This window comes from Equus quagga, chromosome 14, assembly GCF_021613505.1.
Source record: "Equus quagga isolate Etosha38 chromosome 14, UCLA_HA_Equagga_1.0, whole genome shotgun sequence".
Taxonomy (NCBI): Eukaryota; Metazoa; Chordata; class Mammalia; order Perissodactyla; family Equidae; genus Equus; species Equus quagga.
This window is the reverse complement of record NC_060280.1, coordinates 30,840,194-30,854,742: the sequence shown is the minus strand read 5'-3', so window position 1 is coordinate 30,854,742 and position 14,549 is coordinate 30,840,194. Positions and strand designations below refer to the sequence as shown.

Here is a 14,549-nt window from a genome sequence, read left to right as displayed (position 1 = left end):
CAGGAAAAATACCTGTGGGAAATCTTTCTGGCATTTTTAATGAGGTTTTCCCTAGCCTTTTCTTGGCTTGGCAGCAGTCTTGAAGACGTCCATCCCTACCAGGGTGGGGCCCTGGTCCTTGGTTCTGGAAAGAGCTCAACAGACCTTATTCACAAATTATTGCGTACATCTGTTCTAACCTGCCTCGGGGCTATTTGAAGGACTGAAGCAAGGCACTCGTCTCTGTCTCACCTAAATCAGAACTCACCCCGCTGGAAAAGCAGCGGACATTGCTTGAAAACATGGTTAGGGTGACGAACAACCTGCAGACACTTGAGGCAAAAGCTTATGGTTGAGACATACAATAGACCACCTAAGGCCTGGGAGAAAAAGCTGGGGAGAGAGTTTCTTTTGGAAATTAGGGCATTCAAAAACACCTGTATCTAAGGAAGACTTGAGAGAGCTATGTGCGTGCTCAGAAAAGCCTCACGCTTTCATCTCAGGCTGGTCCCCAGTCTTAGTGGAAGTCTGCGTAAGTGTTGAAGAAGGGCCACAGCACAAAGCCAAGCTGCAAAGACCAGGAGAGGGGCCGGCCTGGTGGTGAAGCGGTTAAGTGTGCATGTTTTGCTTCGGTGGCCCTGGGTTCGCTGGTTCAGATCCCAGGTGCGGACGTGGCACTGCTTGGCAAGCCACACTGTGGTAGGTGTCCCATGTATAAAGTAGAGGAAGATGGGCATAGATGTTAGCTCAGGGCCAGTCTTCCTCAAAAAAAAAAGACCAGGAGAGGTGTGTGTCGGTTTGCATAGCTCCTGTGGTTCAAGGAAATCTCTGTCAAAACACTAATGAACACGTGATGATGAACAGACTTCAGTGATGACACATGAAAAGGAATACAGTCTCTGGAAAAAATAGAGAAGTCACTAGAAAAATGAACCACTACAGCCTTTAACAATCAGAAAAACCAACCAAAACAAAATAAAAAAACCCCAGCCAACCCTGGGAGAAAGAGAAAATGTGATTTCCAGAGTTACCGCATCAAAATATTCAAATGTTCCCTTTCAACAAAAAAATGACAAAGTATACAGATAAACAGGAAAGTATGACCCCTTCAAAAGAACAAAATTAATTGACTGAAAACCCAGACATTGGACTTACTACACAAAGACTTTAAAATAACTGTCTTAAATACGTTCAGAGAGCTAAAAAAATAACATGGACAAAGAACTACAGGAAATAAGGAAAGTGATATGTGAACAAAATGAGAATATCAATAAAGGGAAATTATAAAAAGGAACCAAACAGAAATTCTGGAGACGAACTGTACAATCATTGAAATGAAAACTTCATGGAAAACTATATGGAGGTTCCTCAAAAAATTAAAAATAGAACTATCATATGATCCAGCAATCCTACTTCTGGGTGTATATCCAAAGGAAATGAAATCAGTATCTTGAAGAGACAGCTGCACTCCTATGTTCATTGCAGTATTATTCACAATAGCCAAGATATGTAAATGAACAAAGTGTCCATCAACTTCAGACATGGATGAATGGATAAAGAAAATGTGCATGTACACACATAATGAAAACAATGGAATATTATTCACTCTTAAAAAAGAAGGAAATCTTGACAGCTGGTGGAGTAGGGGTTAAGTTCATGCACTCTGCTTTGATGGCCCGGGGCTCACAGGCTCAGATCCCAGGTGCGGACCTACACACCACTCATCAAGCCGTGCTGTGGTGGTGTCCCATATACAAAGTAGAGGAAGACTGGCACAGATGTTAGCTTGGGGACCATCTTCCTCAAGTGAAAAGAAGAAAAAAAGAGGAAGATTGGCAATAGATGTTAGCTCAGGGCCAATCATCCTCAGAAAAAAAAAAAAAAAAGAAGGAAATCCCATCATTTGCAACAACATAGATGAACCTGGAGGACATTATGCTAAGTGAAATAAGCTAGACAAAGAAAGACAAATATTGCATCATCTCACTTGTATGTGGAATCTAAAAAAGCTGAAGTCATAGGAGCAGAGAGAAGAATAATGGTTGCCAGGGGCTGGGGAAATGGGAAGACGTTGGTAAATAAGTTTTTGAGAAAACTTCACTAGAGGGTTCAACAGCAAATCTGGACATGCAAAAGATAGAATCAGTGAACTTGAAGATAGGACAACTGAAATTATCCAGTGCAAGTAGCAGAAAGAAAAAAGAAGGAAGAAAAATGAACAGAGCCTATCAGACCTGTGTGACACTATCAAAAGGATCAATATATGCATTATGGGATCCCCAGGAGAACCGAGACAGAAAGGGGCAGAAAGAATATGTGAAAAAATAATAAGTGAAAGTTTCCCAAGTTTGATGAAAAACATGAAGACATATTCAAGAAGTTCAATGAACTCCAAGTTGGATAAACATACAGATCCACACTAAGACACATTCTAATCAAACTGTCAAAAGACAAAGGGAGAATCTTGACAGAAGCAAGAGCACAGCAACTTGTCAAGTGCAAGGGCTCCTCAATAAGACTAAAGGCTGATTTCTCACCAGAAGCCATGGAGCCCAGAAGGCAGTGGGATGACATATGTAAAGTGCTGAAAGAAAAAACCCTGTCAATCAAGAATTCAATATACAGCAAAACTATTCTTCAAAAAAGAAGGAGAAATTAAGACCTTCCCAGAGAAACAAAAGCTCAGGGAGTTCATTACCACTAGATTTTCCCTAAAAGAAATGCTAAAGGGAGTCCTTCAGGTTGAAACAAAAGTCCATTCAACAGGAACTTGAAGCCATATGAAGAAATAAAGATCTCCAGTAAAGGTAACAATGTGGGAAAATATAAAAGCCAGCATTATTGTATCTTTGGTTTGTAACTCCAATTTTTATTTCCTACATAATTTAAAAGACAAACGCATACAAATAATTATAAATCTTTGTTACTGGGCACACAATGTATAAAAATGTAATTTGTGATGACAACAAAATAAAGGGAGACGAAATTATATAGGGGCAGCGTTTGAATGCTATTGAAATTAAGTTGATATCAATTCAAACTAGATTGCTATAAATTTAGGATATTCAATGTAATCCCCAGGGTAACCACAAAGGAAACACCTAACTATTTAAAATATGTAAACAAAGGAAATGAAAAAATAAAAACATTTCACTAAAAAAATCAACTAAACACAAAAGAAGGCTGTGGTAATGGAAGAAATGAGGGATAAAAAAGGTATAAGACATATGAAAAACAGATACAAAATGGCAGAAGTAAATCCTTCCTTATGAGAAATTACATTAATGTAAGTGGATTAAACTCTCCAATCAAAAAGCAGAGCTTGGCAGGTTAGATTAAAAAAACCAACAAAAAAACACATGATCCAGTATGCTATCCACAAGAGACTCATTTTAGATTCAAAGATATAAATAAGTTGTAAGTGAAAGGATGGAAAAATATATTCCATGCAAATGGTAATCAAAAGAGAACTGAGGTGACTATACTAATACCAGACAAAACAGACTTTAAGTCAAAAACTTTACAAGAGACAAAGAAGGACAATATATACGGTTGATTTACCAAGAAGACATAACAATTGTCAACATATATGCACCAAACAGAGCTCCAAAATATACGAGGCAAATATTAATAGAATCAGAGGGAGAAATAGACAGTTTCACAATAATGGAGACTTGTGTAGACTTGACTACACCACTTTCAATCATGGATAGAATATCCACAAGGGAATGAAGATAGAAGTCAACAACAGAAGGAAAACTGGAAAATTCACAAATACGTGGAAATTAAACAACACACTCTTAAATAACCAATGGTTGAAGAAATCACAAGAGAAACTAGAAAATACCTTGAGATGAAAGAAAAAAATCATAACATACCAAAATTTATGGAATACAGCAAAAGCAGTGCTCAGAGGGAAATTTATACCTGTAAATGCCTACATTAAAAAAGAAGAAAGATTTCAAATCAATAACCTAACTTTACATCTTGAGGAATTATAAAAAGAAGAAAAACTAAATGCAAAGTTAGCAAAAGGAAGGAAATCATAAAGAACAGAATGGAGATAAATGAAATAGAGAATAGAAAAACAATAGAATCAATGACACCAAAAGTCAGTTCTTGGAAAGGATCAACAAAATTGACTACCTTTAGGTACTGAGAAAGGAAAAAGAGAGAAGATGCAAACAACTAAAATCAGAAATGAAAATGGGGACATTACTGCTGTCCTTACAGAAATAAAAGAATTATAAGAAGACTATGAACAATTGTACACCAACAAACCAGATTATATAGATGAAATGGACCAATTCCTAGAAACACATAAATTACCTAACCTAAGAAGAAATAGAAAATATCAACAAATCTATAACAAGAGAAGAGATTTAATAATCAAAAACCTCCCAACAAAGAAAAGTTCAGGATCAGATGACTTCACTGGTGAATTCTACCAAACATTTAAAGAATTAACACTGATTCTTCTCAAACTCTTCCAAAACATAAGAGGGAACACTTCCTAACTCATTCTGTGAGGCCAGCACTACCCCAATACCAAGCCAGCTAATAACATCACAAGGAAATTACAGACCAATATCCCTCATGAATATAGAAACAAGAATCCTCAACAAAATACTAGTGAATTGAATCCAACAGCATATTAAAAAGATTATATGCCATAACCAAGTGGGATTTATACCAGGAATGCAAGAGTGGTTCAACATAAGAAAATCAATCAATTTACACATTAATAGAAGGAAGGAAAAACCACATGATCATCTCAATTGATGCATAAAAAGTATTTCAGAAAAACTAACACTCTGTTATAATAAAAACACTCAGAAAACTAGGAATAGCTTCCAGTTCTCTGACATCTTACTACTCCCTCCCTTCCTATTCACTCTGAACCTATCTCATTATTCTCCTTACTGTTCTTAGAACATGCCAGGTACATATCTCAGGGCCTTTGCACTTGCTGTTCCCTCCATCTTGAACACTCTTCTTGCAGACATCAGCCTGACTGACTTCCTTCAGGTTTTTTCAAGTCACCTTCTCAGTGAGACCTTCCCTGTTTATCCTAACTAAAATTTCACACTCATAGGCCCAGAACTTCATATTCTCCTTCCCATTTTTTTTCTCCTTATTATCACCAAGATACTATGTATTTTTCACTTATATTTATTGCCATTTAGAATGTAATCTACATAGGGCAGGGTTTGTTTTTTCGCCCACTATTTTGTTCACTGGTATATCCCTAATGGCTCAACAGTGCCTGGAACATAACAACTGCTCAATAAATATAGATCCACTGATTTAATTACTTAACCATATATAGTTTGAGGCTGAACCACAACGTAGATGGTAGCCTCAGGAAGACTGTGCGGAGTGAGAAGGGATGCGGGTTGAGCACAGACCCTGGTGAACTCTACCATGCAAAAGAGCAGTTGATCCTGTGGAGAACCAAAGAGGATGCTACTGACTTGAATATGAGAGTGAATCTCACTAAGATTGTCAATGATCTCACTAAACTCTTTCTGACAAACTTGCACATGACGGCTTGAGGTTCAATTCAAGGGCATAAGAGAAGAAGATGTGAGACAGCTCAGCGCCTCTCACTTTAGGCTGAACGAGTTTTTTAGAATGATTCCCTAGAAAATTGCATTTCAAGGACTCTCTGAGAGTCACGTTGTGGGGGATTACAAAGGAACCCTCACATTGTGTGATGGCACACACCTGGAACGCCTGTCAGGTATTATATAAGAAATTTGGTAACTTCAAAAAAATAAAATGTGAATCCTTGCCTATACAGAGGGTCCTTAAGCAATGTGAATAATCCACAGTAGGTAACTAAGGGTGAGTGCTAAGCAAACGTGTTCCTCCCGAATGCTAGAGGAGCCAGCAGCTGGCCAGGATGAGCCTCATTAAAGAGACCTGGGCAGTCTTGCTGAAGGCGGCAGAATTCAAGCTGGGCTTTGAGGAAGCAGTGAGACTTTCAAAGGCAGAGCATGAAGTGTGTGTGTGGTGGGGGAGACAGGCAGTGGGTCAGGGTAGTGAAATGGGTCATGAATTTAGAAATCTAGGTTGAAGCTTTGGCTAAGACCCCTGAAAGCCAGATTCACATTACAGTATTAGGCAACCATTGAAGATGTTTGAGAAAAGGACATAAGGAGATGAGACTGGCATCAAAAAAGAAATGTCAAATATATTTTCCTGTTCTAATGGACCAACATAACTCCAAATATTTTGTAAATGTATTAATTCATTTTGCCACTTCCAATGGCTTAAAACTTTTCAATGGCCTCTCATTGGTCTTCGAATAAAGAGCCAAACCTTTATCATAACCTGCAAGATCCACATAATTCTCTCCCTACTTTCTGCTCCCACTACGCTCACTGCTCTTGCTCTCCGCGCTGCTGTCACACTGGCCTACTCAGAGTTCCCCTCCCACCATAGGGCTTTTGTACCTGCTGTCCATCTGCCTGGATAGCTGCCCCCTCCTCTTCGCCTAGTTAAATCCTCTTCCTTCAGATCATAGCTCAAGCATTCCTTCCTGAGGGAAACTCCCCAACGTCCCCATTGACATGCTCTCAGGGCACCATGGACTTCTCCATCCCCGCACCCAGCACTGAATACAGTTGCTTGTGATCTTTGATTGACGTATCTCCTTTACCAAGCTGCAGCTCCATCAGGGTAGGGGCTTCCCCTCCTGGCTGACAGCTGTATCTCCAATGTCTGCACATAGAAAGTACCCAATAACTATTTACTGGAAGGAAGAGAAAGAAGAGTCAGGATGCTAGAAAGAACCAGTCAGGAGAAACGCTGCTTATCTAGCAGTCTGTTTTAAAAGCAGGAATTAGATAATGAAGCTTTATAACTCACTCCATCCATCTTCTGCCATTGTAAGCCTCTCAGAGCTTGTCCAAGCTCATGCGGCCTGACAGGATTCAAACCCAGGCTTGTCTGGTTAAAAAAAAAAAAAAAAAAAAAAAAGCAAGCACGTGTTTTCAGCTACAGTGTGTATGTGTGAGCGAGGAAGCGGGAAGGCAGCGGAGCGAGCTTTCTCACAAGTACAGATCTGGTCCTATTGTGTTTCGATTCTTCTTTTTTCAATATATAGGTCATCAAGCCTCGCTTACTTAAAGGGAACCTGCGAGCAGAGGCAGCAGAATCTTTTTTCACTGTCCTTTCTTGGAAAGGCCTTGCTTTTTGGTGCTTTTTCACTCCACTTCCTCTTATCTGGGATTTGTGACACATAATTGAACTCAAAAAACAAACCTGAATTGAGCACGTGTGTGTGAAGGCACCTAAGGCTGGCGAAGAGATCATGCTCTAGACCAACGCCAAGTTCCTCTGTCCTCCCAAAGGCCAGTCCTGCAGCACACACACACTCCCCTCTATAGGAAGTAGCAACCCAGGGCTCAGCACGATGCCTATTAGCATTAAATCTGTGAGTTTCGTACATCATTTGTCTCTGTGCCCTCAGTTTTCTATTTATAAAGTGGAAGTGGTATAAATACTAGACTCAAGAAATGGAGCGCCTAAGCCTGCCTGGCATCTTTACATGCACTATTTCATCTAGGACTCACAATAATCCCACGGGGTCAGAAACACTCACTTCCTATTATGGGGAGTGTGACTTGCTAAAGCTCCTTTCACCTGCAGCTGGAGGAGCCTGGGACTCAACTGCAGACCACCTGACCACTACTTCCTTTGTATTATGTCTCTTATCGCAGTAGCTGAGAGAACCTCACGAGAAATGTATTTAGAAGCATTTTCAACAGTAAAGCTCTATACACGTAGTTTTAAGAATGTTAAGCAATTTGTTACATTAGAGAGGAAGAACTAGAACCTGATTAAGATTTTAAGGGTGATGAATTAATTACCAGAGAATAGCTTTTCTCTTAATAGTAGTAATATTTCCTGCATTTTAAAAGTTCTTAATTTAAATAACAAAATAGAAAACAATTCAATGGAAAACTGGGCAAAGGACATTTCTCCAAAGATATTTGAATGGCCAATAAGTACATGAAAAGAGGGTCATCATTAGCCATCAGGGAAATGTAAATCAGAATCACAATGAGGTACCACTTCACACAAGAGGATGGCTATGATTAAAAAGGCAAATAACGTTGGTGAGGATGTAGAGCAATAGGAACTCTTAGACTGCTGGTGAGAATGTAAAATGTGCAGATGCTGTGTAGAACAGTTTGGCAGGTCCTCAAATTGTTAAACATCGTTACCATATGCCCCAGCAATTGCACTCCTAGACATATACCCCCCAAACTTGAAAACATATATAAAACTTCCACACGAATGTTCATTTCAGCATTATTCATAATAGCCAAAATATGGAAACAATCCAAATGTCTATCAACTGATGAATGGATAAATAAAATGCGATGCAATATCACTGAGCCATACACAGGAATGGAGCACTGATACATGCTGCGACACAGATGAAGCTTGAAAACACTATGCTAAGCAAAAGAAGCCAGTCACAAAAGACCATATATTGTATGATTCTATTTATATGAAATGTCCAGAATAGGCAAATCCCTGGAGACAGAAAATAGTTTACTGGTTGCCTAGGGCTGGGGTGCTGGTGGAGGGGGTTCAGGGGTGACGGCTAAGAGGTACAGGGTTTCTTTTTGGGGTTATGCAAATATTCTAAAATTGATCGTAGTGATGGTTGCCCAACTCTGTGAATATACTAAAAACCACTGACTGTACACTTTAAATGGGTGAATTGTATGGCATGCGAATTAATCTCACATGTGAATTAAAAGCTGTTCTCTTTTTTAAAGTTCTGTAAGTTCACCATAAACTGCATCTGCATTATGAAGTATTTATCAAAGTTTACTTTAAACCACATGGGTTTTTCTTATAACTGCCTATAAGTTGTTAGGATTCTAATAATTTTGTAGCATTTGCATCAAAATCTCTGACTATGTTTCACAGTGATGACTTAAAATTACATTTAATTTATAGACAAACATATGAAATACTAACAGACCTAATGCTAAGCATTTCAGTAAAAGGATGGATGGAGAGCCATATGACATCACTATCCAACCGCTTAATCAAGAAACCTTAGTCACTCATTTCCTCCTTTCATCAGCAGGAAGCCCTGTTAGTAAACTCCATAAATAGAGAATTTTGTTTATTCACTACAGTATCCCTGGTGCTTAGCATAGTACCTGACATACAGAAGATGCTTAATTAATATTTGTTGAATAAATAAAATTCATGTTCTTCTTGAAATTAACACCTTTAAAAGAAAAAGAAATTTAAACCCCCCACTTCATAATTTGTTAAATATACATATTAATTTTTTAAAAATGTAGACTATGGAAGTTTCCTTTGCCATTCTGGTTGCTGAAACATATTAAGGCCAAATTCTCAATGGGACACAGGTAGGCTACGCTGCCAGGATATGGAGAAACAGAACGTAATAACTTTATTCAAGTTTGCTGTTGTTACCTGATCCATGAATATTTAAAAGATACTTTATTTTATAAAAACTTACATCTGTAAGTAATGGATTGACCATAACAGAGGGCTTAACCTGGAATACATGGATAGGCTGAGGGTCCCATGAAACCCTAAAATTGTATGCAAAATCTAACATATATTGGCATGTATATCTTTTTGGTAAGAGAGTTCATAGTGTAATCAGATTTTCAAAGAAGTCTCTGACCCGAGAGGTTAAAAAATTACTTAACTAGAAACAGTCACGAAGTCTTTTAAACATGAATTTGTACAATAAAATAACATCCAACAGCTCCATCTATGGGTAAGTCATTATCACCTAGTAGAAATAATGACAAGTACCAGAGACCAGTGCATCTTATGAATGCTTGTGTTTAAATCTTCAGTGTCACTCTAGTGGGAATTTATTAACTACAGTATCACAGTTTTTTTTTCCAGATATGAATGCAAAAATTAGGAGACTGTTGATGAATTCTACTTACAGTACTTCAGCACCAAAAAATTGGGCAGTTACGCTGAATATGTATGTACAGTTCAACATTTGTCAGTCTTAAAATGCTTATTTATAGTGAAATCTATATAAAACCGTTAAAAAGTTTTCTATTTACATTTTTTTAAAAATGAAAAGTATAGTTTCCTTTGCCACAACTTGTCAAAAGTGACTCTCACCCTCCCACCCTCTTATCCTTCACTCTATTTGTGACAGACAGTGATCACAAGACCCAAACATATTGCTTAAATAAACTGTGTCCTAAAAAGGCAGAATGCTTAAAAACATTACATTTAGAACTGTAAATGAACTTTTTATACATTTCAAAGGGGGTTAAACAAAAGTATGTAAAAGTTATTTTCAAAGTCTCAATCCAACATGAATGTGCAAGTTCAATGTGAATAATTTCTTTTCCTGAACATAACTGAACATTTCCTTTGGGCCAGAAAATGTTTCTTTTCCTCTGCTTCACAATGAAACATTTTCTCATAAGTTTTCTTAAAGGAGGGGAGGAGACAATGGGAGGTGGAAAGGGTAGGCAATCCTGGTTTACAGGAAATTTGTCAGAAGGAATACAGCCGACTTTGAAATGTTTACATTTAAATAAATAGAAGGCAAATGTGCTGCCTATAGCACAGAGAAACAACAACACAATAAATTAGCATACAATTGGTGAGAATGTACAAGCCACCCAGAAAGCACTTCCCACTGGTTAGGGATCTGATTTCCACCATCCAACTAGGATTCTTTAATGCCAGTATTTTTCAAGTTATTTTATAAACTATGAACCGAGCAAATGTAAAATGTTAACCAATTCAACACTTCCAGGGATTTGCAAAAACATACAAGATTTTTTTAAAAACTGTTCCTGACACACTGTTTCAAAATACAAACTATTCACATTCTCCTTTTTTGATGGTGTTTTGCTCAGTAGAAACCAGTTGAAGAACATTCAAAGGAAAAGTCTTTCTCTACTGCAAGATAAACTTTTCCATCAGCCATGGTCCAACAGAGAAAGAACATCAGGTCTTATGTCACTGTAGATGTGCATCTTTTTCTTTTTTTTTCTTTTTTCTTTTTTTAAAAAAGTACATTCCCCTGTGAGTTTTATCTTGTCTTAAAATGCTGCTCCAGCAGCAATTCTTGTTGAAACACTGCTGTTTCAGGGTCCGTAGCCTAAGCATGGGCAAAGTGCTCTCTTTAGACATCAAAATGCAGGGCTTCCCTGGACACTTGGTAACCAAGTAGGTTTTAAAGTGCACTCCTGTGTCCAAAACACTAGGACCGTTCAGCAGAACTCTGAGAGGGGCTGGGCTCAGTTCCATCCTCTGTGCTACTGTCTATGTCCTGCTCCATTGCCGTCTCATCGTCATCCAACTGCTGACTGGTGAAGTTGTTTAGCTCAAGGAGCCCGCTGGGCTCTACTACCACGTTGGAGCTGGAGTGACAAGGAATGGCATACTGGGGAATGGCCTGCAAGAAAGACACAGGAGAGAAGCTTCACGGTAAGGTAAGAGAAAAGGTAACAGAAGGATCTCCCCAACAACACTAAGGAAGGACAAAGGGAAACTGACGTTTCTTGGACAACTACTACCACTAGGCACTGTGCTGGGTGCTTGCTTTCACATATGGTAGTCCTCTAAATCCCCATAACAACGCTGTAAGGAAAATAATATTTCCCATTTTACAAATGAGGAAACTAAGAGGGTAAGTGACTTAATCAAGGTCATACAGTTGGTCAGGGTTAATGCCAGGATTCAAATTCAAGTCCTGTACAACTCAAAGTGATCCTTCCACTCCCTGATGGTGCCTCTTCTAACAAAAAAGGTTAAGGTCTGTGCCTAATTCAAGAGAGAGACTTGAAGGACGTTTTCATTTGATCATTAAGCAAATTTTAAATGTAAATATAGTCAGATTTCGCTCATTATCATCTGCAAGATGAATGATTAATTTGCTGATACCATAATATATTTTAAGCCCTTTGGTAACCCTTTGGTAGTTCAAAGGGGAAGCTACCTGTTTGGGTCACACACTAACAATCTTTACTGAAATTGAAAGTAGAGAAGACAAAACTATCTTTTAAATAATAAAAATAGCAGATAAACACATACTCTGGCCATATTGCCTTGTCAGATTCTTTTTTCTCACCGTTATTAGACATCTTTTTAAAAGGTTTATCAGTTCACATCACAGCCCTGCTTAAAACTCTACAATTGTTTCCTATTATACTTGCTATAACACTGAACTCCTTACCACCGCTCCAGCCTATGCCAAACTCAACAGACCTTGGGGCCTTCGTACTAATTATTCCCCTCTTCCTGGAATACTCTTCCTCCAAATCTCTGCATGGCTGGTTCCATCCTGTCATCTGCATTTTAGCTCAAACGCTCAGGGTAAATGGCTTCAAGAAGCCTTCCCTCTATGACCATGAAACCAGAGTACTGGCTTGGTCCCACTGCTCGCTCTGTCAGGTGCTGCTACATTTTGTTCATTGCATTTAGCATCTGTTTCTTAAATTTTTTTCTTACCCTTAGAATGTAAGCTCCATGAGAGTATGGAGCAGAACATAGATCTTGACTATCTTTTCCACAGCTAGATGCCCAGAGCTTTGAACAGGGCCTGGCACACATTATATGCTCCACAAGCATTTGCCAAATGAATAATGCATCTCTGACATTAAAAACCCCAGATTAAAGTTGAATACCAGCACTATGCAAATATACTTAACCAAAACAACCTTCTACTGGGGGAGATGTAAATTTGATTTTAACACTATCAAGAAAATACTGCAAGATACCTAGGCATTGATTCTAGGGTGGTGGAGTTTTTGGTTTGTTTGTTTGCGTCCCCTCCACCCCTACCCCATTCCATATAGCTGATTATTGTGAAAAAGTCTCAGGTGGGGTCAGCAAACCTAGATCTGGCTCTGACTTGCTGTGGATCTCTGAATAAGTCACTTCACTTCCTTGAGCTTTAGTTTAATCTTGTGTAAAATAAGATAGTTAGAAAAGATATGTTCTAAAGATCCTTGTGGTTCTAAAATGCAATGAATTCCACATATGTAGTTTCCCTCAGAATAGAAGATATTCGTCTTGTCTACTCCTCTATCCTCAGCACCTAGCACAGTGCCTGAAACACAGAGATTAAATAATACATGTGGAATGAATGAATGAACACATAAACAAAACACAGATAATCTGTCTACAGAGAATGCTTTTCATTCAAAGCATTTACTATCAAACATGCTGACTTTTTACAGAACGTTGTTCAACGAATCAAAGCACTTCTGCAGACTTCCTTCACTCACCCTCATAGGGATTTTACCGAATCAGAAAAATCAATAGTTCAGGTCAAAGCTAACCATAACTAATAATAAGTAATGAAAATGTTCTAACAACTTATTAATTAATGATGATTATATTAATAGGAGCTATCTTTATTAAGTATTATTCTGTATCAGACACTTAACCAGCTGCTTTGTATATATTTTCTCACTTAATCCTCAGCAACTCTGTGAGGTAAGTGTTATTGTTTCCACTTCATAGGTAATGAAACTGAGGTACAGAGGTTAAGTCTGTTGCTCAAAGCCACAATGCTGGTACAGGTGAGATTCAAATCTAGGTACTTACGACTCCAAAAGCTAGGTGCTTCATCACTATGCTGCCCTTCCCTCTGACATAGCAACAGAGCATACGGTACATGTGAAAAGTTAGCTGAGTATTCTACAGAGAACCTACCCATTAGCTATCATCTTTGATACATGAAACAAATTACATTTTCACCGCTGTTCATAAAGTACAGAAAAAATTTCCAAATAAGTTATCCAATTATTTTCAATTTAATGAGCATGCCAATATAAACCCCCAGGAACCATCATAAATTTTAGTAAAAATAGTTCATAGTGGGGCCGGCCTGGTGGCGTAGCAGTTAAGTGCGCTCGGTGGCCCAGGGTTCACCAGTTCGGATCCCGGGTGCAGACATGGCACCACTTGGCAAAAGCCATGCTGTGGTAGGCGTCTCACATATAAAGTAGAGGAAGATGGGTATGGATGTTAGCTCAGGGCCAGTCTTCCTCAGCAAAAAGAGGAGGATTGGCAGCAGTTAGCTCAGGGCTAATCTTCCTCAAAAAAAAAAAAAAAGTTAACAGCTACCACTTATTGGGCAATCACTAAGAGCCAAGTACTGGGCTAGGTACTTCATCTCAATTTTGTGTAATCCTTACATCAATCATGTAAAGTAGGCATTCTTTATTCCCATTTTACTGATGAGGAAACTAAGGCACAGTCAGGTTAAGCTGCCTTGATCAAAGTCACACAGTGAATGGCAAAGCCAGGAAACCATTCCTTTTCCACCATACCCTAACTCTTAGAGGGAAAAAACCCATAACAAATCCTTTTGTCAAGGATTATTTAATTTACTAACATTTGTTTTTACAAGGAAGAACAAATTATGTCAATAATTCAATGGCCAGTTCTATTTGCCTTTAAACATTTCTCCCATACATATATTGTATTCGGATTTATATTGACCAACTTTCATTCTTTCTCTGGAAAAGGGAAAGTCTACCACAGGAACTTTCAAGTCCCAGAGTAGTGAA

The 14,549-nt window shown here is 38.4% G+C and overlaps 1 protein-coding gene across 11 annotated transcripts in view; it reads right to left on the bottom strand.

Moving 5' to 3' along the window:
* Positions 1-9,433: 9,433 nt before the first annotated feature.
* The window catches only part of EMSY (EMSY transcriptional repressor, BRCA2 interacting), a 97,097-nt gene continuing 91,981 nt past the window's right edge, over positions 9,434-14,549 (bottom strand). For all 11 annotated transcript variants that reach the window (XM_046685785.1, XM_046685779.1, XM_046685783.1 and 8 more), the window contains one exon: positions 9,434-11,425. In XM_046685785.1, the coding sequence (XP_046541741.1) occupies positions 11,231-11,425 (195 nt within the window). In that variant the 3' untranslated portion in view covers positions 9,434-11,230. The remainder of the gene's footprint in view (positions 11,426-14,549) is intronic.